Raw genomic sequence first — 25,575 nt, 5'->3', positions numbered from 1 at the left:
GGTAGCTACTCTAAAATCACACATCAAACCACAGATTACATTTTATTAAGAAGTCAACCACAAGACGGCATTTGTTGGGAAAATATTTTTACCTGTGTCGTCTCGAACAGAAAAGGCTGGTAAATCATCACTAATACATTCTACCTGGATTGCATGGTTTTTCCATATTAGGTATAATCATTTCTTACAAATTCAATTGAGCATTATAGGACAATTTCTGTACAAATATGCAACTATAGCCAACATACTCTGTAAAATCTATAAATTCCATTGTCTTTAAAGACAAAATATCGCATATCTTTGGAATCGACACCTCATAATGCAAAAAAAAATACATCATTTCCAATGATCACTAGCAGGTATCAATAAGGCACTTGAGACATGATGAGAAAAGAAATATTGAAAAGTGACAAAAGTAATTATATATATATGTCTAGTAAAAAAGTATTATTGAGCTTCTCTAAGGTATGTCTGGGGCAGTGAGAATAATCACATTTTCTCCAAATTGGTAGTGATAGAAATGTGTATGAAGTACAAAAAAAACTAAATGTTTCAAAAAGTATCAAGTATTCTCAGAAAATCTTTACTGCTTATACATCCTAGAAAAAGGCTGCCAGACTACTGTACATGCCTCTATTAATATGCAGTGGATAAATATTTGTAGATGATTGTAGCTCATTTTTGACATAGTTGTAAAGAAATAAGCCGCCCCCCCCCCCCAAAAAAAAAAGAATAAACATGCCCAAAAGAAAAGCCACTAAGCTCAGAAAAACACAGCCATTATAATCCTTTAGTGGGAGAGAGGCCTCTGGACAATAGTTTCAAGACTACAATACATGAATACAGAGAATGTCAATGTAAAATTGGTATCATATGAGGAATAGATGGTTTAAGTTTCATTTAGGTTTCCTTCTCAAGTTAAATACTCTTTCTGACCTACTGTGTAGTTCATTAATAAAGTAAACTTTTAGCCAGATAATACCATATAGTCCAACTACCCCTACGGGCCATTCAGGCTCAGGCTTACTTGTCCAAGGTTTACTTTCTATCTGTACCCATTCTTTCTGACACTACACCTGATACAAACAAAGTTACAGAACGTACACATTGTTGCACTACTGTCAAGAGAAGGTAAGCATTGTACTTTCATTTAAATCAACACACTTCCAACTCAGACAATTTCTGTCTTTAGAGTTGGTAAAGTCTGACAAACCAGAACATCTATTTCTCAAGCTGCCATTCCCTCAAACCTAAAAATGGAAAATCAATATTAGAAGGTTACAGTAACATTACTATAATCCATCTGGCAATTATCTCAGATTCAAAAAGCAAAAGAATCCCTACAAATCATATTTTTGTGTCTAGATCTGATGAGTTGCCCTACAGTACAACTACGTAAACAAAAAAGCGTGGCATAACTGTTTTGTCATACAAGACAAAGGTGAGGTCAGAGGTCAAACAAGACCGTACTCAACTTTACAATACAGTAGTACTTTGTCTTCCCCATATGTGTGCTCATCTGGTTTGGGTTTCCTTTCTTTAACAACTACATACCTCTTTCAAGCCTGTGAAAACAAGTCACAATTTGGAACCTATATCCATATTACCATAGTTGTCTGATTGTTTCATGAGTAATAATATAGATGTCATTCCATAAAAAACTACTGTCTTGTGTTCAGAAATATAAACCACTTGATGGCAGTGTCAAGTTTGAGCTCCTCTTTGTAACTATGGCTTTAGAATGACCAATCCCATCGCTCAGTCTAATACAAACCCCCATAATCCTCTAGCGGTCAGGGGGGGTTAACTCCATCTCCATTTAGTGACATTCAGGACATTCTATGGTAGTGTATTTGGAATACCAGGCCAGAGATCCCTGGTTCCAGCCCCCATGTCCACTGATTCATAGCAGGGTTTGCTGCTGTGCGTGTTTAGTGTTGACAGTTTAGACATGACGCAAAAGCCCACTATGGAGCAAAGTCCACTGTAATGGTTAAAGGTGCTTTCTGTGCCTCTCTCCCTAGATATGGCCCTAAACAGTGAAAGCATCTGCCCAGCCCACATGCAATAACTAGAATATACAAGCTCATATATCTGAAGTGAATACACAGCTCCTAAGCCCTTTGCCAAACACCAAAGGCAATCTAACCTGCAGATTATGTCATACAAAATAAGACAGATCATATATGAAACAAAGGAAATAAAAAAGTAATTTAAAAAAAGGCGTCTCCCATCCATGTGTGGTGTGGGAGGTACTTGTCCAGGTGAGGTGGTGCCTGCCTGGCTTTACATGATGGAGCAGTTCTCCGGTCTGGGACCTCCCTGAGAAAGACAGGAAGTGACATAGGGGCGTTAGAGGAAGTGAGGGGACAGGAAGGGTCTGTTGTCATAACAGCAGGAGAAACAGGAAAACTGGGATAACAGTGTTGCTGTGCGCATGAGCGTACATGTGTCAGAGAGAGAGAGAATGAGGGGTGTTTGTGCTTTGAAACAGAAATAGTGTGTGTTAAGTGTCTTAAAATGTGTGTTGAAACGATATACATGATCAAACAGATGGAGTCCTACAGTACCTGTCTGGGTGAGTTGCTACCCATTATAAAGAGGGGAGACATCAGGCCCTCAGGCAGACCTCCTCCACTGCTGATGGAGCAGGAGCCACTGGACACCCCTGAGGTGGCACAGCTCTTATCAGACGGCTGGCCACACGAGCCACAGACCACCGTGCGGCTCCGCAGGTTGTACTCACTGTCCACACCACACGCACTGTGGTTGCCCTGCAGAGGGAGACAGAGAACAGAAGGTTCCAACATTACTGGTAAAAACTAACTGTAGCCACTGTGAGGCAGTGGTTCCTACATTTTTTAGCACTGGGACCCAGTAACGGTAAATACAAGTCTTTCCATTTTTCTTGTCACCCTTTAGAGAAGTATTTAAGTGCATCATCGCACACCCCTGGCATTGTTCGGTGACTAAATAAGTACTCTACATAAATTAACCTATTTTCATCTGAAACAGGGGATCCTGAACAACGTTTTGGCTCAATAGCCTTCCTCACAGTGCAAGTATAGTTTGAGTAATATATTTATCATCCTGAGCCTGTGTCTTTCATAAACAGTGAGACTCACGTCATCGTCATCATCTTCCTGGAACAGGGTGCGTGTAACTTTCCTCTGTGCCATTTCCTATGGGAAATAGAGGCAGAGAACAGTCAGTTTGTCAACCGGCTATGACGTGAGTAAGGTATTTTACCAAATCTCACATGTATTCAAATATGTAGGATAGGAAGTGGGATGATGTTGCCAAAAGAAAGACTGAACAATCAACGGGACAATGGGAAGGTACAACTACAAACATGTGCATGTGACGTGTGTCTCTCACCTCTCCATTGGCACTGACCAGGGTGGTTTGGAACAGGTCTCCGCTGCCCCATGAGTTCTGGGTCTTCCACACCAGGTCTGAGGGGGGGTTGTGGGTGCCGCCTGCTCCTGAAGCCCAAATCTACAGAGGGAAGAGGTACAGGACTGTCTGTTATGACCTCATCACATACTATAGTTACTTTACACACAAGCCCACATTGTGACAAACATGCTGCTCTCTGTTAGAATACACACTTCTCTCAACATGGTGTACTAAAAACTGAACACAAGCATAGTTGATGACAGTGCAGACATGACGAAGGTTTTACTCACTGTGACGGTTTGTCCTGCCTTGAGGTTGAATTTGGGGGGGAACTTGTAGATGATGGGGGTGCTGGTTCCCACCTGTCTCTTCACCTGCCAGTGGCCCAGAAGCTGGCCCTGAAGGAGAACAGATAAGCATCAAGTCTGTTTCAGCCAACGTCAACTAAAATCCCTAGGTAGAAGAGATTGTCCTTTTACAACATCAACCCAACATGGTGTTTTACTACAGTAGCTTCCTTACAAAACCTGTGCATTTGACCATAACAGAAAGCCTGCGACGCATCGTAGCAGAAAGCAGCCATTGTATGTCAAGCTGACCGATTAACTCCATACCTCGTTGGCCTTGTTGCTGAGGCGGACGTACTTCCCCTCCAGGTCCACCTCGTCCACGGTGACGCGGCCGCTAGCGGAGGCCTGCTGGGCGATGCGTGTACGCGTCACGGCGCCCCCCGCCAGGCTGGAGGTCTCGCTGTCGTTGTCATTGAGCCGTCTCTTCTTGGCGCTGGCCGTGCCTGAGGAGTTGCGGGTGCTGCTGGTGGACTGGACCACTCGGGCGCTGTGGCTGTGTCCTGAGCCCGAGGTACGGGTGGTATGGGTGTGTGCTGAGCCCGAGCCGGTGGTACGGGACACGGTGACTCGGGTTGGGGGAGGGCTGGGGGACAGACGCAGTCTGGGGGGGGGGTGGCAGAGAAGAAGATTGTTGATACAAATCTAGTGTGGGTGTGTAGGTTACATGAGTTTATTTACTTCAGTCTGTGTGTAAATGTCTGTGTGTGGCTTTCAGTGTTCGTGTATGCATGATGTGCATTGTGCATATCTGTAATGTCTCCTCACCTCTCCTCCTCTCCCTCCAGCAGTTTACGGTAGGCGCTGATCTCCATGTCCAGGGCCAGTTTGATGTCCAGCAGCTCCTGGTATTCATCCAGCTGTTGCTGCATCCGCATGCGCATGTCCCCCATCTCCCTCTCCTTGTCCTCCAGGCGCCGGCGCATCGTGTCCCGCTCCCGGGCCAGGGACTCCTCCAGCTCACGCACCCTGGCCTCCCTCGCCGCCAGCTAACACACAGAGGGTTGATACCCCGGTTAGACCAACCAAAAGGGCCATATTTGACAGAGATGAGATGAACTGCGCTAATACTTTGTATTAGAGCCAACACTAAAGCTAAGATAACAGCTGTCAGAGCTCCACAGTATGGAGATATATGGTAAGAGACTTCTGTGATTGACAGGTGGACAGGGTGCAGCCGTACCTGTTTCTGCAGCTGGCTGAGCTGGGAGGACATGCCCTCCATCCGCACGCGAGTCTGCTGCAGCTCCTCGTGGGCCGCTCCCACCAGGGTACTGTTCCTGTCTGCGGAGTGACGGGCGTTCTCCAGCTGAGACACACACAGGGCCAGAGAGGTCAGAACGAAACCACGATACATGTGTCTGTGCTAGGTTGGCACTGGGCCAATGAAAGGATGTCGAATGATGCATGGACAGCTTAGTGAAATTAAAATGAAATAACACTACCGATTTGAACTGATTTACTTCTAGTCCACGTTTGAGCTGGCAGTGTGGACCCGTGGGTTGTGCTCCCTACCTTGGAGGTGTAGGTCTTTTCGATCTCCTCCTTGTAGATGCGGACCTGCTCCTCATGCTGGGCTCTCAGCTCCATCAGGGCCTCGGCCAGCTTACTCTCATAATCCTGCTTTGTTCCTGCACTGTCAATCTCCACCATGCGAGACTCGTGCCTGCGCTTGGACTCCCTCAGCTCCTGCAGGGAGATAGACGGTACAGGCATACTTGAGTTATAGAAGAGGGTGTGAAGAGGTAACCTCATAAAAGACTGATCTCGGTGTTCCATCAGTCTAGTTTACAAGGCTAGTGAAGAGGATAGATGAGGAAACAAAAGAAGGGAGAGAAAAAGAGTGAGATAGATAAGGAGGAGCAGATCAGAGGGCAAAAAAAGGTAAAGAGAAAAAAGAAAGTCTGAGGTAAAAAGAGAGAGGTCAGGGGAGAAGATGAGAGATGGTGTAAGAGTGAGGTAAAAGAGAGTTTCTCACCTCTCCGTAGATGTTCTTCTGGAACTGCAGTTCTTCCTTGAGGGTCTGCAGGCGATTCTCAGCGTCCACTCTCCTCAGCATCTCATCCTGAAGCTGCTTCTTAGCATCGCTCAGACCGGTCTCCAGCTAAGGGACAGACGGTTTAAAGTTTGATGTTTATCTTTAGGGTTCTGTTAGATTAGGTCAATAATGAATCATTTGTTGATCTGAAATCACTCTAGTTATCAAATCGCTTTAGTGAGGAGGAATAGAGGAGCTGCATGTAAGATGTGAAAGCATGACTGGGTGAAACTATAGTTCACTTATGTGACCAGAAGGTGGCGTAGGAATATTATTAGTTTCAGAGTTCATTGAGAACAATCCACGGTGATGCACTGACCTTGTTACAGCACTAACCCAAAAGTCATATTCACAATTGATAGTTCTTTAACAGTATTATTTTTTTATATATACACTGGAAGATTATAAAACATTTTGGATCAATAATATGCAGTTTGAACCCTGGACCTGAGGAGAGAGTATGTAGTATGTGTAGAATTCAGAGATGTCTATTAGGCCTTTACCACTAGTCTCTTACCTTGGCTAGCTGGGCCTTCAGGTCCCTGATCTCAGCATCTAGAGAGCGTTTCTCCCCCAGGGCAGTGGACAGAGAGGCATCTTTAGAGTTCAACAGAGCCTCTAGATCCCTCAGCCGGGCCAGAGCTGCCTCCAGGTCCGACTCCTTCTTCCCATTTCTGTTGAGACCAGTAGACAAATATATCAGTTCCCTGTTTCACTAACACGGTCTGTGTTTGAGCAACTTGTGTCTAATACAGTATGATTACAATAAAAGCTGTTATGCATTTAGGCTCTTAAAAAGAGTCAAACTGTTTAGTAACCTCTGTACACAAACTTCCCATTGACAAACATTATCCACATAGGTTCCGATTCTGGGATAACATACTCACTACCACTATCTATGAAAGACTCATGAATGCCTTGAGCTGTCCTTAACTGAACTCCCATCATACTGAATAAATTAATTGACAGGAACATAATTTAAATCAAGCTCACGTGTTCTAAATAAAAGGCCAACATAGGCACTCCTGAGGGAATCCCAGTTAAATCAAACATAGTGGCTGCAGATCCAACTTTTCCCCTCAGCGCATATCCCGACCACATTCTGCACATGTGTTTCTTTACCTCTACTTTACACACACACATTTTTGTGGTCTCCTTCCCTTCACATGGTAATTCTTCAAGTGTTAATGCTGAAATGCCCATGCAGTATCTGCATTCCAACCATTTGAGCTCAATCAGTTAAATATTTACATTTGAGTCATTTAGCAGATGCTCTTATCCAGGGCGACTTAACAGGATCAATTAGGGTTAAGTGCCTTGCTCAAAAGGACATCAACAGATTTTTTACCTAGTCAGCTCAGGGATTCGAACCAGCTACCCGTCGGTTACTGGCCCAACGTACTTCATGGGGATATGCAATTAGATCTTGAGTTATGAAGTTGTCTACAGTGTTGTTTTGAATGATAAACAGTGAGCAGATTCGAGAGCAGATGGTGTTAAACTGTAGCATAGCTTACTTGTGTATTTTGCCTAGTCGCTTTTTAGTTGTTTTGGCGGTGGTGTTTTGTCCTTACAGTAACGTTATACTATGCTATTATATTCGGTTATGTAAAATACTATCATTATGTGATCTTGCAGCCATTGATTCAGCTTTGGTCTAACTTTATTAAAACGAGCACTATTCGCAATAGTAGCCTGTTCTCTACGAGTAGAGCAGAGATGCGCGAAAAGTTGAAAATAAACATGCGCAGAAGCTTCGAGACATTCCGGAAATTTGGACCGCAGCCACGGCTTAAATCAAAAACGTTCACATTTGTTGTTTGCATGTGTGTGTTTTTTGTGTCCAACCTCTAAAGCAGGCATCAATTTGCAGTAGTGGTAAAAAACTGAAACTTGGACCTAGACCGTGGAAAAACTATATAGCCAAACAGAAGAGGATGGGAAAGTGGTAGCTTGAGCTTCATACCAGTTTGGCAAAGGCGCTCATTGAAAGCCAAACAGGAAATAGATTCCCCGTTATTACATTTGGCCCTTGCATTTCAATGTTCATGATCACTAATGACGTCCATCTGCTTGGGAGATGGCTTCCAGACCACTAACCCACCACTCATGCTCCCCCAGCCACTGCCAGCCTACAACAACCCTCTCTACTTCCAAATGTATGCATGAATTCAATAAAAGACACACACAAAATCGGAACCATATGTACACGCCTACACCAGTACAAGAACACACATAAAATCTACAATGGAGTAGAAATACGCTCTGCCACATACAGACTAGCCCTTGTCCCATCTCAGATTTCACAAAGGCCCAGAGAGCACTAATGTTCAGCAGGGTGAGTGATTGATGGATTAACAGTTGGCATCCAACCACATTTACTGGCACCAGCCACCCAGACAGCCCCCACCATTTGCATGAAAACAAAGACCCAACAACATCCTTCATGCACAGAAACACAAACACCCATACATATACTACAGTGATAATGGACAAGATCCAGCAATTAAAATCTACATTGTCTGCATATTTAATCAATAATAGCTTAGCTATACATGTGGCAGTACACTGCCTACTCTGATCTGAATCAATTCAACCATTATTCTTGATTTCTAGAGGCTTAAGGAAACTCTACCCCGGTCTAGATTTGATTGGGCTCTACTCGTTAGACTTTATGACAGACACTGGGGTCATATTTAGCTTATTTTCCGCCTGTGTGGATGGAGAGGACCAGTCTAACAGCTTGTACTGATAAGCCTGACTGACAGAGAAACACAGGAGAGCTCAGTGGGATGTGAACAAGGAGTCATGTGAGGAATGTGCTGGTACTGTCGCCGGACAAGGCCAGGCAGAAGTGAAGAGAGATGGAAGGTTTTTTTTCTGGAAGAGAGGGATAAGAAAAAAGGAATTATTTCCGGTCGGCTCCTGTGCTGAAATATTTCCACTGAACTGCAACAAGAGCCACTGTTTTAGATAGGCCTAGCTCTTATGTCACAGATGCTCACACATACACAGGCCCTCATGCCATCCAAGTACCTGGGTGTATAAGGTAGTGTGAAGACATGTCCCACTAAATAGCAACCTCTCAACCAAAAACAAGCGAATCAAGATGGACAGCTTAGTGACTGGGGGCAAACGAAACAGCAGTTACTCTACTGTTATTGTTTTTTTTTACAACCTACGTTCAACAATATTTGTTACGTTTAACCACCTTTGGTGGGGCCAAGTTCCCTCTGGCTTATAGCCTAACTGTGGCCCTAATGAAGTTCACTGTTATTTTATAATAGTCATTCAAATATAATAGACATGGGAGAACCCAGAATAACCCAACGTAGGGCTGTTAGTCCTGTGTTATTAGGCATGAGTGTGAGTTTGTGTGTCTGCATGTGTGTTTAGCCCAACTTGCACACTGAGTTGGAACAGTAAAGCACTTGTGTCCAGACATTCAGTGTTTAAATAAGACATGTAAACATTTTGTGCTGGGGCTCCATTAATGCCTCCAGAACTGTAGCTTGTGTGTGGGTGGTGGGCCATTTATTATGACTAAATGGGCTATGTGGATCAGCTCTGGTACTGAACCTATGGTGATATAGAATGTAAATAATAAGCATGTATATGATATTATCTCATGAATGGCTGGTAGCTCCCGAGTGGCGCAGCGGTCTATGGCACTGCATCTCAGCGCTAGAGGCATCACTACAGACCCTGGTTCGATTCCAGGCTGTATCACAACCCGGTCGTAATTGGGAGTCCCATAGGGCGGCGCACAATTGGCCCAGTGTCGTCCGGGTTAGGGTTTGGCTGGGGTAGGCCGTCATTGTAAATAAGAATTTGTTCTTAACTGCCTAGTTAAATAAAAAAATGTAATAAAAAAGTAACATCGAATGGCTTTAAGATGATACAGGACATAGTAATACAGGCGGCCTGGCTGTGATGACATAGAATGTGAATGACCTGAGTATGGCAATATTGGGTGTGATGTGTGTCAGTAACTTTGTTCATCAGCTGTAGTGCTGAGGATATAGGTGATAATGAATATGAATGGCATTGTTGATCCGCTCTAGTGTTGAGGATATGGATGCCTGTGTATCCATGACTGCCAGTAAGCCTGCAATGTGTTTGTTTGCTCCAGGATGTTGACTTAACGGAACGCATGACCTGTTTGGGTGGACATGGTTGAACGTCATGCCTGAGTGCGTGAATGTGTGTGTGCAAACTGAATACATTTATAGAGCAAAATGTACTTCCAATTAAGTTTACATTTGAATCCATCCAAACTTGGACCACACCTCAGAAACCGGTGTGGATGGAAGTCTGTTTATCAAAACAGCATGTGTTGGATGTGGACAGTTTATGCAACTGAATTTTAGGGGATAAAAGAACCTAACCGGTGTACTGTATTTATAGCATATAGGGTGTGATGTGTTTTATTGTCACAATTACTCATAGGACATTGATCCGGGCATCTAGAGACCATGTAAAGAAAAGGAGTTAAAGAAGTCTACAGTTAACGGTCTGATTTAGATAAGAGAAATAGTCGATGATGCTTTGAACACACTGTAGCCCGACTTTCTCCTGTGCACATTACTGTTGTGATAATCTTGGTTACCCAGAAGTAAAATTCTCTTGCGAAAGTTTTCAATTCCTGTGTTACTTCTGGGGGGAATGGCGTTAACAATTGTGATTATCTTTGTGCAAAGGAAGGAAGTGAAGTTTCCTCCCTCGGAAACGGAAACTCCTCGGCCAAACCCCTGCCTTCCGCTAATTTCCCCAGTGTTTATCATGGCCAAAATGCACATTTTAGTTCAGGAATTTTTACGTAGAGACAATTTTGACTTTGTGGCTGTGTAATCTAGTGGAAACCGTCTATCGTCCACACATGGGCTTGAAAATCGACCACACCAGTTTAAGCACCGCCTTCGCCCTATCCTGATTCGTCCAAGTAATCAACGACAAAAACCCCAAACCAGGAACTACTGCTGCTCGTAACCAAATAATTCTGTGAGCCTTGACAGATTCACGCTGTTTCATCTGTCCACAAGAGATTACTGTTGTGACAACAGTGTTATATCAAAGCTCACACGACTTTAAAAAAGGGCAAAGGACAAAGAGCTGTCTCGAAACGTTTTCTAGTATACATAGTGAGCAGCAGAGCTACTGCTGAATGACAGTTTAGTGAGTGTGTGAGAGAGAGGGAGAGGGAGAAAAGGGGAGGAATAATAAAACGGAGGAATGTGTTGGTTCAGCCTCCACTCTTGGGTGACTCACTGCTATCTTTGTCCACCTCATTCCTTCACTCTTGGGTGACTCACTGCTATCTTTGTCCACCTCATTGACGACAATGGAGCGAGCCCCCCCCCCCCCCCCCCCCCAAAAAAACAACGGAAAACCCACAATCCTGGCTATTTTGCTGTGCCGTTGCTATGACAACAGAGGCCTACTCATCTAAAGTATGGCATTTCCCCACATTTTGGATGGAAATGGATAAACACGTAGAATTTCACTGCCGATGCTTACTTTGAGCATATTTCAGAGCTAAACTCTGTCGAAAAAGTTTCCTCCCTCATAGGCCTATTTGGAAAAGCTTTCCTGTTAGGCTCCTGGTGGAAAATCTAGCCTATAATTACTACAATATGACAGATGCATCATGCGGGAATACCCACAAAGTCTTAAAGTCCTTTAATGTCCTGGCAGCAGTAATGCCTAAATAATGATTCACTATGAAGACCAGCCAGAAACCAGAGACCGTGTCTGTTTCCCATGAAGTTGATGTTAAACAGATCATTCATTGTATGCACTCTATATCATATTTTAAAGGGTAGGAAGCATATGAACAATACTAGACACTTCATTTTAACCAGGGATACATATAGTTCACATCCAAATGACTTTTTACACATAACTACTACAGCGGCATGATTATAGACAACTATGAACGCTCCTATACTGCGTGTGTGTGCGTGCGTGCGTGCGCACCCATCCTCTGGTCCCCTCATACTACCACACCCACTTTCTGACTCTCACTCTGTTACGCACAGTAAATTACTTGCTCAGTTCCCTGACCTTGTAAACACAGCCATTTCCCCATCAGTGCATGCTAACGGGCTAACAGTGCACTGTAGTGAGGCAGTCAATGCTAAATCACCCCACTAATGGGAAAGGCCAAATCTCAATGGAGTCACACAGTCAATCAGGCAGTGCAAAAAGCCCTCTGGCCTCTCTGTGCTATTAGAGGGTCTGTTAGGAATGAGAATGTAATCCCCCCCTCCCTCTCCGGTGTTACTACAGTCTTCCAGTGCACAGAGTTGTAATGGTTGATTGATCTTATTGGTATGGTGCGCTACTAAGGAAAGACACCCGCCCGTCTGGCTGGCATGTGTGAACACGTGTGGGTGGGTTTCCTTGGAGGTTGGAAATGACCAGGGGTCTGTCACGTTCCTGACCTATTTCTGTTAGTTTGTTATATGTGTTAGTTGGTCAGGACGTGAGTTTGGGTGGGCATTCTATGTTTTCTGTTTCTATGTTGGTTTATGGGTTGCCTGGTATGGCTCTTAATTAGAGGCAGGTGTTTGGCGTTCCTCTAATTAAGAGTCATATTTAGGTAGGCGTTTTCACAGTGTTCGTTGTGGGTGATTGTCTTCCGTGTCTGTGTATATGTTTGCACCATACGGGACTGTTTACGGTTTGTTCGGTTTGTGTAGCCTATGTTTCCTATTCGTGCGTTCTTCTTGTTTTATGTAAGTTCGTCGTCTAGGTCTGTCTACACCGTTTGTTGTTTTGTTAGTTTAGTCAAGTTCGTGTTTTCTTTAATAAATTATGTGTTCAAACTCCACTGCGCCTTGGTTCGATCACTACTCCTCCTTTTCGGTAGAAGAGGAGGAGGACCGCCGTTACAGGGTCCTTCACCCCTAAAGATGATCTTTGGGCTCCCATCCCTATTAATAGCCATCCTTCACAATCCCATTTTCCCAATACCAAAGTGGTAAGTTTAGGATACAGAGGACACAGAGGGGAAAAGGCTGTTGAATAATGGGGTCTTAGTGCAAACAAGGTCCAGAAATAGCAGTAGAGTTTTTTTCCAAGACCAACAGCCAGACTACACAATGTCAGAATTTCAGGAGAACTCTGAAAACAGCATTGATTAAATGAAAAATGTGCGGTTCGTATTTTAAGTTAAGTATTCAGACCATGGATTGGTTCAACTTACTTCTGTATTGATTCAACAAAATGTTTAAGTATGTCATAGTATTATTTCAACTAAAGGTTGAAACGGTAAAATAAACGGTAAACGGTAACGGTAAAATAAATAAAAAATAAAAAAATGTGAACATCATTTAGAAGCACTGTTAAGAGGACATGGAGATCTGACATTAAAAGAAAATAATACAATCCAAAGTACAGGCTGGCACATGATCATGTCTCTTCTGGGATCAAAACACAATGGAAGGGATTGTATTCATTCCGTGTGTGTGAGAAAGAGAGATAAATCCCAAGGGGAAAACAACCCAGCCATAGCCAGAAGCCACCCACTCACCACATCCATATGGGCAGATGGGAATAGAGTTCCTAGTGTTTCACCACCAACATCATGGTGCTCGAGACTGCTATCTTCCTTTGTGTTTCAAATAGACAAGCAGCGGGGGGGGGGGGGGGGGGGGGGGGGGGGGGGGTGCCATTTCATGGCACATAAACAGCCTACACATAGGTCGTGCTCAGTAGGTACAAAACATTTTGAAACAGAACCCCCCCCCCCCCCCCCCCCCACAATTTAAAAAAAAAATCCCCTTGTCATGTCTATTGAACATGACCCTGCTTTTGCCTCCCATAATATACCCATTCAAACATGGCCAGCAATGACCAAAAGAAAGCGTCTCTCCCACAGATAAAGCCTTTTATGTAGCTCTGGTTCTGTGTTTACGCGGCACAGGCCTGGTTCCGCTTTTAATGATTAGTTAGTGATTCACCATGACACGAGTCAGAAGCCTGGTGCCCTTTCATTCAGCATGTTGGCATAAGAGCTAGCTATTGTTGTTTGATTTGATTATCTAGCCCTGATAAAAAGGTAGATAACTAGAGAACACAGGTTAGCCAGTTTGTCCTCGTCTTTTACCACTTGTAACACTCGCTTTATAATACTTCAACTGTCAGGAGTGTTACCTACACATAGAAAATGATGTAGCTATGTAAATCAATTATTACACCTCTAAATGTATTTTAAACCTGTAGTAGCCTATATCACTTATGAGCTTTAGTCAAATTTCAGACAATAACACTAATGAAATGAATTGAGATCGCATGAAATCAAACTACTGCATACATTTTAACCTTGGTAGAACATACGCTCCATGTAGATGAACAACAAACAGTGTGTGATTGGCTTTGACAGAGCAAACAGAGCCCCCCCCCCCCAAAAAAATCTGGTTGGCCACTCCAATGGCCCCCCCAGAGATCTGATATATATTCAGAGAAGACCTATTGATATGACACTCACCGAGCATCTCACCGGAAAAGCATCCGAGCGAGCAAAACAGCACCCCTCTGTCTTAGTATGTGTAGCCCATGTATCTGGTCTTGTCTGGCCAAAAAGAGTATGACATGTCCATACAGCATCAGATACATGGGCTACAGATACTTTATTTGATTTTATTATTTCACCAGGTAGGCTAGTTGAGAACAAGACAGAGGGGCGCTGTTCGCCTCGCTTTCGACACTTTCTCTGGTGAATTGAAGGAAAATTATGTAAGATAGTTAGACACAAATGAGAAATCATTTCATAAGTGTTACTTTTTTTAATTGTTGGAGATTTTATAGGCGGAATGTTATTACACTTATGGCGTTTGTAATATCACTTTCCATTCAAATGGTGGCTGCACAGTGGACTGTTCGGATGCTGGACTTATTTTGGAGTAAACAAACGTGTGCCGGTAACCTACTTGACCTACTTTTTGAAGTGATTTGTTTACCAATCAGATGATAACATCATGAGACTGGTTGTGTTCATGACACATTAAAAGGGAATATTTTTACAGTTAAATTACATGAATTTACTATAGTCGATATAAGTCGATAAAAATACATTTGTGCACGCGCAAGCACACATAGGAGGTCGCGTAAGAAGAAAAAAAGTCACCCCCCTGAATGTCACGGTATAAATTTGCTCTCTGGATATCACTTTCAAGTGAATTTACTGCTGTATGCTAATACCCTTCTATAAAATCCTGACCTCAAATGCAAACAACACTTTTGGAATTGATTTATTTGAACAGGGAAATGTACCAAACTTAAGCTGAAGCATTTAATGTGTTTAACCATTATAATTTAAATTTGTACAAAAAAATAATAATAATTTGGTTCAAAATGGTATTGTCCCCCTAAACTGGGTCTGTGTTCCACCTTGGCCACCCCATTTAAAATGTTCTGGACACGACACTGAACAGAGTCAGAGCTTAACTGATCTGAGGCCTATTACCCCATGCAGCTGCATTGAGTTACAATGAAAGCTCTGCTGTGGTGCCATGTGAATAGATGGGGAGTGATGCTAACGTTAGCATTATGGAACTAATACAGCAGACTGTGTGGCGCCTATGAGGAGGAGCAGTGTTAAAGCGAACATTCTTTAGCCTATTCTAGCCAATGGGAATAAGTCTGTAACAGCACCCAACTGTTAGATGCACTATATGAAGCTGATGTGCGAAACCGAAAAGTAAACGATGCAAAAACTCAACTTAAGAACAGGAAGCATAGAAGTAGTGCACACAGAACAGATCTACCGCTTCTTAGACTTACTTTCAACGAGAATGACAGATCTATAACCCACCACATTTCTATGTGAACTTGGTCAGGTCTCCCAAAAAGTTACATAATCCATCTTTAATAGGTAAAGATTAGTTCCCTTCTGCATTACGAAATGTAAACGTTAGTAAACATTTCCCTAGTGAGCACTTGCATTGAGGAGCAGTCTATAACAGTGCATTGGACAACATTGGCCTGCATCTGGTTAACCATCACAATCCTTTTAAAGCTTGGCTTGTATAGGCTCCAGTAAACAAGAGTGATGTTTAGTGACACAAAATGCTAAACATCTGGAGGTATTCCTGAATGTTCAAAATGCTCCATGCAAACATCAAACTCTGTTGAAGGAAATGAAAACGCTTCAGACATATTGATCATCTCAAATGTACTTTGAGCTTTCAGAGTTGTGGTAATCCACTGGCAGTTACATTACTGATCAGATTAGAACATTTGGGGGTCGCACCCACTTCATCCACTACCAAATGGGAACTTCCCAGTGTGTTGAGTGTGTGTGTGTGTGTGTAACTTAGTTTGAGGTGTGTGTTTTAATTTGTGTACATGCAATGTGTGTGTCTAAGTATGATGTGTGTTCGTGTGGAGTGAGCATGTGTGCAGAGGCCCAGCATCTTAAAGTGATTTACCCTGTTAGTGAGCGGATGACTCATTCAACTTGGCTGGGTCGTGAAAAGAATCAAAGTGCTATGGAAACTCTGATCCACACACACACTCGTTCCAGCCCGCCAATGCTTTCTCCGAACACAGTACTGGTCTACTGAAAGGCCAAACACTACTCTTTAATTATCAAAACTCAGCCCAACAAAGAGAGCTCTATATAGCAGACATCACATGTACAGTCTTAGCACATCTGTTTTCCATCGCCATGTACTTTGTTAGGGCCAGTGGAGCAAGTAGCCACGAGACTAGGATAGGTATACTCCTACTTGCCCCACTCATGCCTTTGGAGAGCCCTAGAGCCTAGGGGACACTAAGTTGAAAGACAAAACAATGTATGAGAATAGCCATCAATTGTAGAACCTTCATAACAGACTTACTATTAACAACATTCCATGTTGTATAACTACAGCCACTGGAACAGTCAGCCTTCAAGCTCCCTATGCATTACTAGTCAATAAACTAGTTGAACAGCTGCTGAACTAACTACTAATGACACAGTAAACACCTGTAAAATGCTCTAAATGGGACGGTAGGATAGCCTAGTGGTTAGAGCGTAGAGACGGCAGGATAGCCTAGTGGTTAGAGCGTAGAGACGGCAGGATAGCCTAGTGGTTAGAGCGTTGGGCCAGTAACCAAAAGTTTGCTGGATGGAATCCCCGAGCTGACAAGGTGAAAAAACGTCATTCTGCCCCTGAACAAGGCAGTTAACCCACTGTTCCTAGGCCGTCATTGTAAATAAGAATTTGTTCTTAACTGACTTGCCTAGTTAAATAGAAGGTCACATTTTTTAAATTAAAATAATCAACGACATGAAAACTGGCTGTTCATGAAGACAAACAATTTTGCTATAACATATTTTTTAAATATACTTAAACATTTTCAATAAGCCTGAACCTGTCTCTCTAATAGCAGGTCACAGAACAGGTTTCATTTGTGGCCTACACACCGTTGTGGCTAAAATAAAGTGTCACCCAAATCCAGGAGGCCTGCGGTCCAGACAGACTTGGTTCTGTATAACTTGAGAAGGTCACACTGTCACATGATACAGGCTGAGGTCATGCTGGTAGAATGACGATGCCCTCGAGGGAGTTTAGTGAGAGAATAGAGAGAGTGGTGATCCAAACCTCCTGGGAGAAGCTGTAGTATAATAAACTGTCATGGTACACATTTCTTCCCTGAGGAAAACGAGTGGGGAAAAGGCTGCACACACTGCTGAGTTTCTATCTGTTCCATGAAGAGCGAGTGCTTTAGAAACCAAATATTGATTCTTTGTGCCTCACGAACTGTAGCAAAGATGGATTCTATGTTGAATAAGACATTTTTCTTCTTATATTCAATTCAAGTTATGTTCTGCACAATTAGGGATGTGCACCAACTATTTCTTTCTCTGAGGTGTACTTCTATTGTGAACTTTAGACATTCATATCCTGAGGGATTGAGCCAAAAGTCTTTATTGAGAGGTTGTTTGAGTGCAGAACCACAGTATTTGAACAGCTTGATACATCATCATTCATTGGTGGGGAGAGGATGTTTGCTCTTGTCCATTTTAAGGGAGAGTGACTTAATTCAAATACTTTAGCATAACAAATGAACTTCAATGGGTTCCTCCTGTTGTCTAGCTGTGTGTCAGCCCGGCAGAACATTCACATGATCAAATGGAAGTAGAGTGCAGTACACGTCAGCGAATTGTTTAGAGTTTCCCTGAGCTAAAAGTAGCAGTACAGTCCTTGGTTACTAGTGGTAACCAAACTATGTGTTTATAAAATATTTGGGCCTACAAATAGACCACTTAGCCTCCTTGTATTACCATCCTTGTGGGTACCGGAAATCCCCTAAAGGACAGTAAGACAAGGAAAATTCTCCCCACCAGGACAAAGGCTATTTGTAGCTTATGGGTTAGGTTTAGGGTTGCGGGTTAAGGTTAGGTTTAGAGAAAATAGGATTTTGAATGGAAATCTATTTTAGGTCCCCACAAATATAGTAAAACATATGCTGTGTGTGCGCGCGAGCGCAGAAATGAAACTGAGAACAAACTTTCTTAATGAAGGAAATGTGTTCATGCTATATGATAAGTGTACTTCCTGCTGTGTTCTCTCATAGCCCCAAAGTGCTACAAGATGACATGGCAGCCACTCCAGCACAAAATACTCTACAGTACATAAAGAAGTCAAACAACTTCACATCAGATTTTCCATCATTCAGGTCATTGGAATGAAATGACGATTAAAAAAGGAAATACGTTGGGATACTTCACACTGCAAACATATTAATTCTAAATGAACATTTATCCTGCATACCGTACCCTCAATAAACAGACAAAACATCATTGGCCTACATGTGTTAGATCTTATCAAATGATCCATTGTGCTAGATCTTATCAAATGATCCATTGTGCTAGATGTTATCTGTCCTGGCCCACCATTAGCTACGCTTATCTGTTACTCTTTGCCAACAGGTGTTGCACGCAGCAACCTTGGAAAAGAGTCTGGAAATGGGAGCGGGTGTTGACTTTTGAAATCCCTCAATGATCTAGCCTATTCCACCACCTTTGATCCCAAATGCCTACAACTCCGACAATAAAAATCATTGTTTTACAGTTTGCAATAGATTAGCGAACCATCTTTACTTCCAGGGAGTGAAAGTAAAAAAGCAATAGGTTTTGACAATATAATTCGCATTGTAAACTGGGCAGAATTCAAAGTGGCATTTTTCAATAGGTGAACCAACAATAAGATCTAAAGAGAACACCGTATCTGCAGAGCTTGCATGGGTCTCCATGTATATTGTCAACACAAAGCAGACTATTCATCATCTGGGTGGGGAGACAAGGGATTGTCCTCCATGAGACTAGCGTCCGCCGCCCCTCTTATGTTCCAGAGGAGGAGCATCCACAGTGGATAACTAGACCTTGACGAATGTGGGAGTGTGGGCCAAGCCTTGGGGCTCATGTTGAAGCTTAGCAAATCATATTGCAGCATAGCAGCGTCTTAGGTGAGCAGTCAATATTTTTAGGCTAGCCCGCTTGTGTTCTAGCCTAGAGATCCTTACTCTATCCTAACAGTGGAACATGCTTTAGCCAAACAAGGTTTGTTTTTATCCCCCCATGCAAATCATTTACAAGCTAGACTGGGTTGTAGACGAGCAGTTTACATCCCTGTAGCCCAATGGCGATGGTCTGCCCTCAGGGGAGTTGCATGTGTCTGTTGCGACACAAAGACGACTGTGTGGCGTGGCCCAATGGCATGTCTAAGAACAGGTGTGTACAGTCACAGGCTGTGGTAAGTGACATATACATCTGCTGCAGCCCACATCAAAACAGGGCTAGAGGGCTTGGCACTGTATAATGTAGGGCCTACAGTAAGGCAGTATTATAATATTTGAATGACTATGAATATTGTTGAAAGGGACATGCACACTGTTTATTTGTTGGGGCGGTGTTCTGCTCTGTCTCTGATAAGAAAGTTACATTTACTTGCAAGTCCTCATAGGGCACCAGCCAAAGGTAATAACATGGTGTTGATAGGGAACTAGATGATACGTATTAACTATTAATAAAGATGGCTCACTGCTCTGCCCCAGAGGTCCAGACCTAGAGAGGCCACAGCCAGCAGCTCCCTTCCCACAATCAAGGCCCTGAAAAACCTCTGAGTCACCACCCTGTCACACGCTCATGCCAAGACTCCCCAGCTGCCATAGCAACCAAACACTGGCAAACACACCGGCTGCAGCGTAAGAGACCGAGGCTGCCCACGCAGGCCTGAGTGATACATTTCCACCACACGTGTGACAAATGATTGGTTTCCAAAGGAAACCAAAACAGTTATAGGCGCTGTTGCTATTCTTCACTCAGCTAGGGACCTTACGGCACAATGGGAAAGAGAATTTAAGTGAACTGTAAAATTCCATTCACTCACCAAACAGACTTGGATTTTAAAGAGAGTCACTACTCCTCAGACAGCCTAACTCACTCAACACCCTCAAGTCAAGACCCAGAAGTCCACACCCTGACCAAGGTTGGCACTCAACACAAACCCACCCTAGAGCCACACCCTCACCTGCAACATTGGGCACACCAAATACTGTACATTCCATCTCGCCGGATACACTGCAAACATTAATTGAAACATTAACCCAGTGAAAACACAATGGCACTATGGTTGGACAAGTAAGACTCCACCCTCACGTCTCTGTACAGACGCCATTGCTTCAACATTGCAATTGCACGGTGTTGAAAACCAGAGTCATGCCAATGAGAAGCTGTTGAAGACAGTGTTTACATAGCTTAAAATATTCCTATTCTCTGTTTGCTACTCCCTGCGGAGGGAAGCCCCATGCATAAACGAGGGTACGTTAAAGAAACAAAGTAAAAAAAATAGTAAAATAACAAGTAAATACAACTAACACTTTCAACTGTCTTTCATTTTCTCAGACGCACTGCAACCCGATTTGCACTTTGCCAAGACATTCAAACATTCCTGTGGAGTCATTGCAGGCCGTTGCCTGCTAGTAGGAGAGAGAGAGAGAGAGCGAGAGATGTGAGCTATTTTCTGTCTGTGGGCACATTTACCCACTTAACTCTGGTAGACAGATCCCTTTAAGATTGTCCCAAAGGTCTAAGTCTAACCTACCCAGCCAGTTCAGATGGCTCAGTTGATTGGAGAATGGTGCTAACACCAGAGTTTGGATGAAAGCATATTTTATCTTAACCTGGAAACCTGCTTACAGGCTTCGATTGAAATGCGTTGCGTAATAACGCATTCCATGCATGTGATTGTGGGAGTGTTGACTGTCATTACACTCGTAAGTCAAGCTAAACAGAGCGAGCGGTTTGTCAGGGCGTGGCCCCGTGTCTGGGCCCTTTGTCATTACCATGTGGGGGAATACAGTATTACTACCTAACCTGCTGAAAACCACCAGGAATGTACACAACTAATGTCAGGCATGTCGCTCTCCACACCTCTTTCTAAAGGATTTTACAAGTCGGAGTTTAACTAATAGGTGGTGTGCATTCTGGTGCAAAATGGATGTTGCATCACCCAGGTGTGGATTAGAAGCACTACCACTCACATCCTCAGTGGCAAACTGCCTTGGAATTAAAGGTTGCAATGGGTTAAATTCAATTATTTATTAGTAAAGGCTTATCTGACCAACGCTCTGACATATGTGCCAGCATACTAGGTATCCAGTCCAGGGTGAAAATAGTTTCAGGGCTGGTGTACTTATGGTTTGCAAGAGAAAGAGGAACATGATGTAGTAGTGGAAATCTACTTCATTGAGAATGACTGTAGTGAAGGACTGGAGTAAGAGCAGACCTGCACTGGTTGATGAGTCAGAGCCAGTACAGGGAAATATCGTCACCACAAATTAGGTATAATGAAATGAGATGGTGTCTCGTCTTCTGGTTTGAATATGCCCCTCCCTGTCATTATATAGGAGGTTGTAGGCAGGTAAATGTGTGTCAGTGAGATTACATGCTGAATCACAATCACTTTCAAATTTAGACTAAATTAATTAGTCCCTTGGCCAAAACCCAATGTGTCCCTCGGCCAGAAACTTACAACAGGGAGCATGGCAATAGACTAAATTTATGACACCACATTCATATACAGGATTACCCATAAACCTCCAGCCTTTCTGTCCCCATCCCAGGGTTTCCCCTAATAATACTCCTGCCAACCCATCTTTGCTAGCTCTCTTGCCCCCTACCTAGAACATTTGGCCTCAATTCAACTGAACATTTGTGTTTGAAGCCTTTGTATGGCGCCTACGAAAAAAAATTGCCTAAACCCTGCCAACCCAATGTGTCCTACCTGACTTTGAGCTCCTTGTACTCCTCCTTGACTTTGCCTAGCTCCAGCTGCAGTCGGGCGCGCTCCTTGGCCACCGAGTCGAGGGTCTTGCGGGCGTCGGCAAGCTCCGTCTCATAGGCCGCCTTCATGCCCGTCACCTCACGGCTGATCTCGGTCTCGGACTCGGTGATGCGCAGCCGCAGCCCAGCATTCTCCATCTCCAGCGAGCGCACCTTGTCGATGTAGACGGCCAGCCGGTCGTTGAGGTTGCACAGGTCGTCCTTCTCCTGCAGGCGGGAGATACGGGTTGGGGAGAGTGGGGTGGCAGTCCCACCGCGGCTGGCTCGTTTCTGACCCGGAGATTCCATAGTGGACATCCAGCAGGTGGTTCAGGTGGTTGGCTGGGAGACAGGCTGTGGAGGGAAGGATTCATTAATTAATCAACATCTGATACAGCAAATGTTAGAACAAGTATAGCGAAGCCTGAGGGAGGAACCATGTGAGTTAGCATGTGTCAAAAAAGAAAATAGTAAAGGAGGAGGGGGTTGGGGCTTAGGCGTATAACAGCTACGCATCTCTCTCACCATCAGAGAAGCCCTACTAAAATTGCTGTTTGGGTGGTTAAGCAACTTTAGCTCTCTCCTGAGCAAGTCTAATTCCCACCGTCTGGCGTCTGCACAGTGAACAGGCAATTAGACAATTTTGATAATATACACGAAATATGTATTCAAGAACTCCAGAAGCATACAAAACCATGAACAAACATTATACAAGCAAAGAATATCTGCATCATCTCCCTTGTCGGCCAACTGCTTGTTGAGAGAGAGTGAAGAAGTACTAACAGCCTGCTAATTATGCCAGAGTCACTAATTCTGAGAAATCTGTACGATGGTTGTCTCCCTCCACTAACATTCGGGTTGCCTAAATCTCAGTCATTATACCATGGCCTTGACTCACTACATAAACAAACACCGCAGGATGCCCTGATTAGGAGATGAAGAACCACTTTCTCAATGTTTAAACGGGCAGAGGCAGCAGTGAAATGACTGTCAGAAAGTACTGGATGAAAGGCTTTCGAAGCCCAAAAAACTAGCTGAAATTCCACTCTGGAACTTTGATATGGCAGTAGAGTAAATTATGTTTCCACAATAAATTGACAATTAGCAATATAAAAAAAATGATATATTTTCAATATCCATGTTTATATATTTTTCAATATTCATAAATTAATGTAAAAAATAAATATTGAAATCTAAATACTACTCATATTACAGAGCAAGCTGTAAAGCTTCATATGCCACCAATTCTTGCTTTGTAGCATCTACAGATTAAACATTATGGAGTCTTAAAGGAGGCCTTGATATGCCCAAAATGTCATAAATATGCCAACTTTGATTCATTATTTCTCAATTATGCTTTTAGATACAAATTTCAAATACACACTGAATGTACCAAACATTAGGAACACCTTCCTAATATTCCACCCCCTTTAGCCCTCAGAACAGCCTCAAATCATCGGGGCACAAACTCTACAAGGTGTTGAAAGCGTTCCACAGGGATGCTGGCCCATGTCGACTCCAATGGTTCCGACAGTTGTGTCAAGTTGGCTGGATGTCCTTTGGTTGGTGGGCCGTTCTTGATACACACGGGAAACTTGAGCGTGAAAAGCCCAGCAGCGTTGCAGTTTGACACACTTAAACCGGTGCGCCTGGCACCTACTACCATACCATGTTCAAAGGAACTTAAATAATTTTTTCTTGCCCATTCACCCTCTGAATGGTACACATACACAATCCATACCTCAATTGTCTCTAGGCTTAAAAAACCTTCTTTAAATCATCTTCTCCCCTTCAACTACACTGATTGAAGTGGATTTAACAGGTTTCATCAATAATGGATCATAGCTTTCACCGGGTCAGTCGGTCATGGAAAGAGCAGGTGTTCCTAATGTTTTGTACACTCATTGTATGTCAACAATCCTTCTTCCAAAGGACTGTTGTATGAATTACATTTTGAGAAAATCCCCAAAATCATGGTATTTTTTGTCTGGGTTTTGTGAGGAATCACTCAATAACAGATAGATGTAATCTATTTCATTACTCATGCAATGATACAGCATATATGATAAATAAGTAACTGATGAATGTGAACACCTTAGCACTCCCTATAATGTACATGTGTCAAGCCCTTTCCATAGATAATGAGGTACTTTTGGAAAGAGTAACTACTACATTACTTTCCCCAATAACCATGCATTAGAATAACTTACACTGAATGACTTATATACTTTAAAAAGGTCACAGCCGAGTTGTTATCCTACGCCCCCAACCGGTCAACAACGAAAGTGAAATGAAATTTGAACTGTACACTGTAGCCGTCAAGATCAAAGTACAAGCAGGAACCCATTCTCACATCTATGTTTGTGTGGGCTGACATTCACAACTGTCAGTCAAAGTGCAACCAGAGCCAAAACGTCTTTATCTTACCTTAGTGAGAGTGTGAGGTTGTGAGTGGAAGCCTCCTGATGGAGCAGTGTGTGTGAATGCACAGCCGGACCTCTCTGGAAGTTCAGCTGCCGCTGTGTGTTGTAGATAGGTGTTCTTCTCTGGGTCTGGGGTGCCCCTGTGGAGTATAGGGAGGAGGATCAGTGCTGTCTGTGTGCCTTTGGCTCACGCTCTGGAATGGCTGCGTCACAGTCTCTCCCTGCACATGTATCGCTGAAGAGAGAAAGAGAGCGGGAAGGAGGGAGAGGGAGAGGGTGGGGCAAGGAGGAGCCAGGCTGGACTAATACAGATAGAGCCCACACACAGCACAGCAACTACTCAGCTCCCTGGTGTCTCTCTCTTACTCTCTTTTCCTTTCTCTTTCATTCACAGTGGGCTCACAGACACAGTGAGCCCAACTGCTTGGACATGTGGCCTGTCAGTGAAAGCTCCACTTTCAAGTGCAAACATAGAAAAATGGTTGGATGGAAAATCCACCCTTATCCATTCTTTAACTGTACGGAGCTGTACACATTAGTCTAGTCTGTATTTGCAAATCATCACCTTACTGTCAGCTCACAAAAAAAGATTGCGTTTGCACCATTTTTTTATCAAAAGACCAAAAATCCCAAAGAAAATAGTCTATGTTACTGCTATATTTCCAATGAAGGGTACAGCACAGTACACCAATACGGTAATTCCCATAGGTCATCTTCAAGCTCCCAGGTCTCTTTATCATCTCTGCTCGAAGATGGATCTTGTATTTATTGCCTCGGGGTGGAGTTAATGAAAGAACAGGTCCAATCAAGTCCAATGTCAGGAGAGGATGGTTATTCTGGTATGTGTGTGTGTGTGTGTGTGTGTGTGTGTGTGTGTGTGTGTGTGTGTGTGTGTGTGTGTGTGTGTGTGTGCGCGTTGTTTATGGAGAGTGTGGGCATGGCATTGGACAGGCCCAGTAGCTATGGGAGTACCCTGGCGAAGCCCTAGCAGTGGAACGGACCTGTAATTCTGTGGCCTTCTCTCGCTGAGTCACATATCCCAGCACAAACAGC

General features: G+C 43.4%; 1 protein-coding gene across 1 annotated transcript; it reads right to left on the bottom strand.

The window, feature by feature from the left end:
* Positions 1-29: 29 nt before the first annotated feature.
* On the bottom strand, positions 30-24,733 carry LOC120048409 (lamin-A-like). The gene is made up of 13 exons (XM_038994363.1): positions 24,527-24,733; positions 22,062-22,453; positions 6,302-6,458; positions 5,725-5,850; positions 5,262-5,435; positions 4,930-5,055; positions 4,515-4,735; positions 4,014-4,350; positions 3,690-3,797; positions 3,379-3,498; positions 3,126-3,182; positions 2,571-2,774; positions 30-2,322 (listed from the first exon to the last, which is right to left on the bottom strand). Exons 2-13 carry the CDS (start codon positions 22,415-22,417, stop codon positions 2,287-2,289), a joined length of 2,022 nt encoding a protein of 673 aa, XP_038850291.1. The 5' UTR covers positions 22,418-22,453; positions 24,527-24,733; the 3' UTR covers positions 30-2,286.
* Positions 24,734-25,575: the final 842 nt, after the last annotated feature.

The sequence above is a fragment of the Salvelinus namaycush genome, chromosome 5 (genome assembly GCF_016432855.1).
Source record: "Salvelinus namaycush isolate Seneca chromosome 5, SaNama_1.0, whole genome shotgun sequence".
In the NCBI taxonomy this organism is placed as follows: domain Eukaryota; kingdom Metazoa; phylum Chordata; class Actinopteri; order Salmoniformes; family Salmonidae; genus Salvelinus; species Salvelinus namaycush.
The sequence above is the reverse complement of the archived record's forward strand: the minus strand, read 5'-3'. Positions and strand labels throughout refer to the sequence as shown.

Excerpts from the sequence above, each read along its gene's own strand:
- LOC120048409 (XM_038994363.1), bottom strand. The coding sequence starts at position 22,417 with ATGTCCACTATGGAATCTCCGGGTCAGAAACGAGCCAGCCGCGGTGGG. Across the intron at positions 4,736-4,929 it reads TCAGCCAGCTGCAGAAACAG|CTGGCGGCGAGGGAGGCCAG; the intron begins GTACGGCTGCAC and ends TCTGTGTGTTAG. Across the intron at positions 3,499-3,689 it reads AGGCAGGACAAACCGTCACA|ATTTGGGCTTCAGGAGCAGG; the intron begins GTGAGTAAAACC and ends TTCCCTCTGTAG.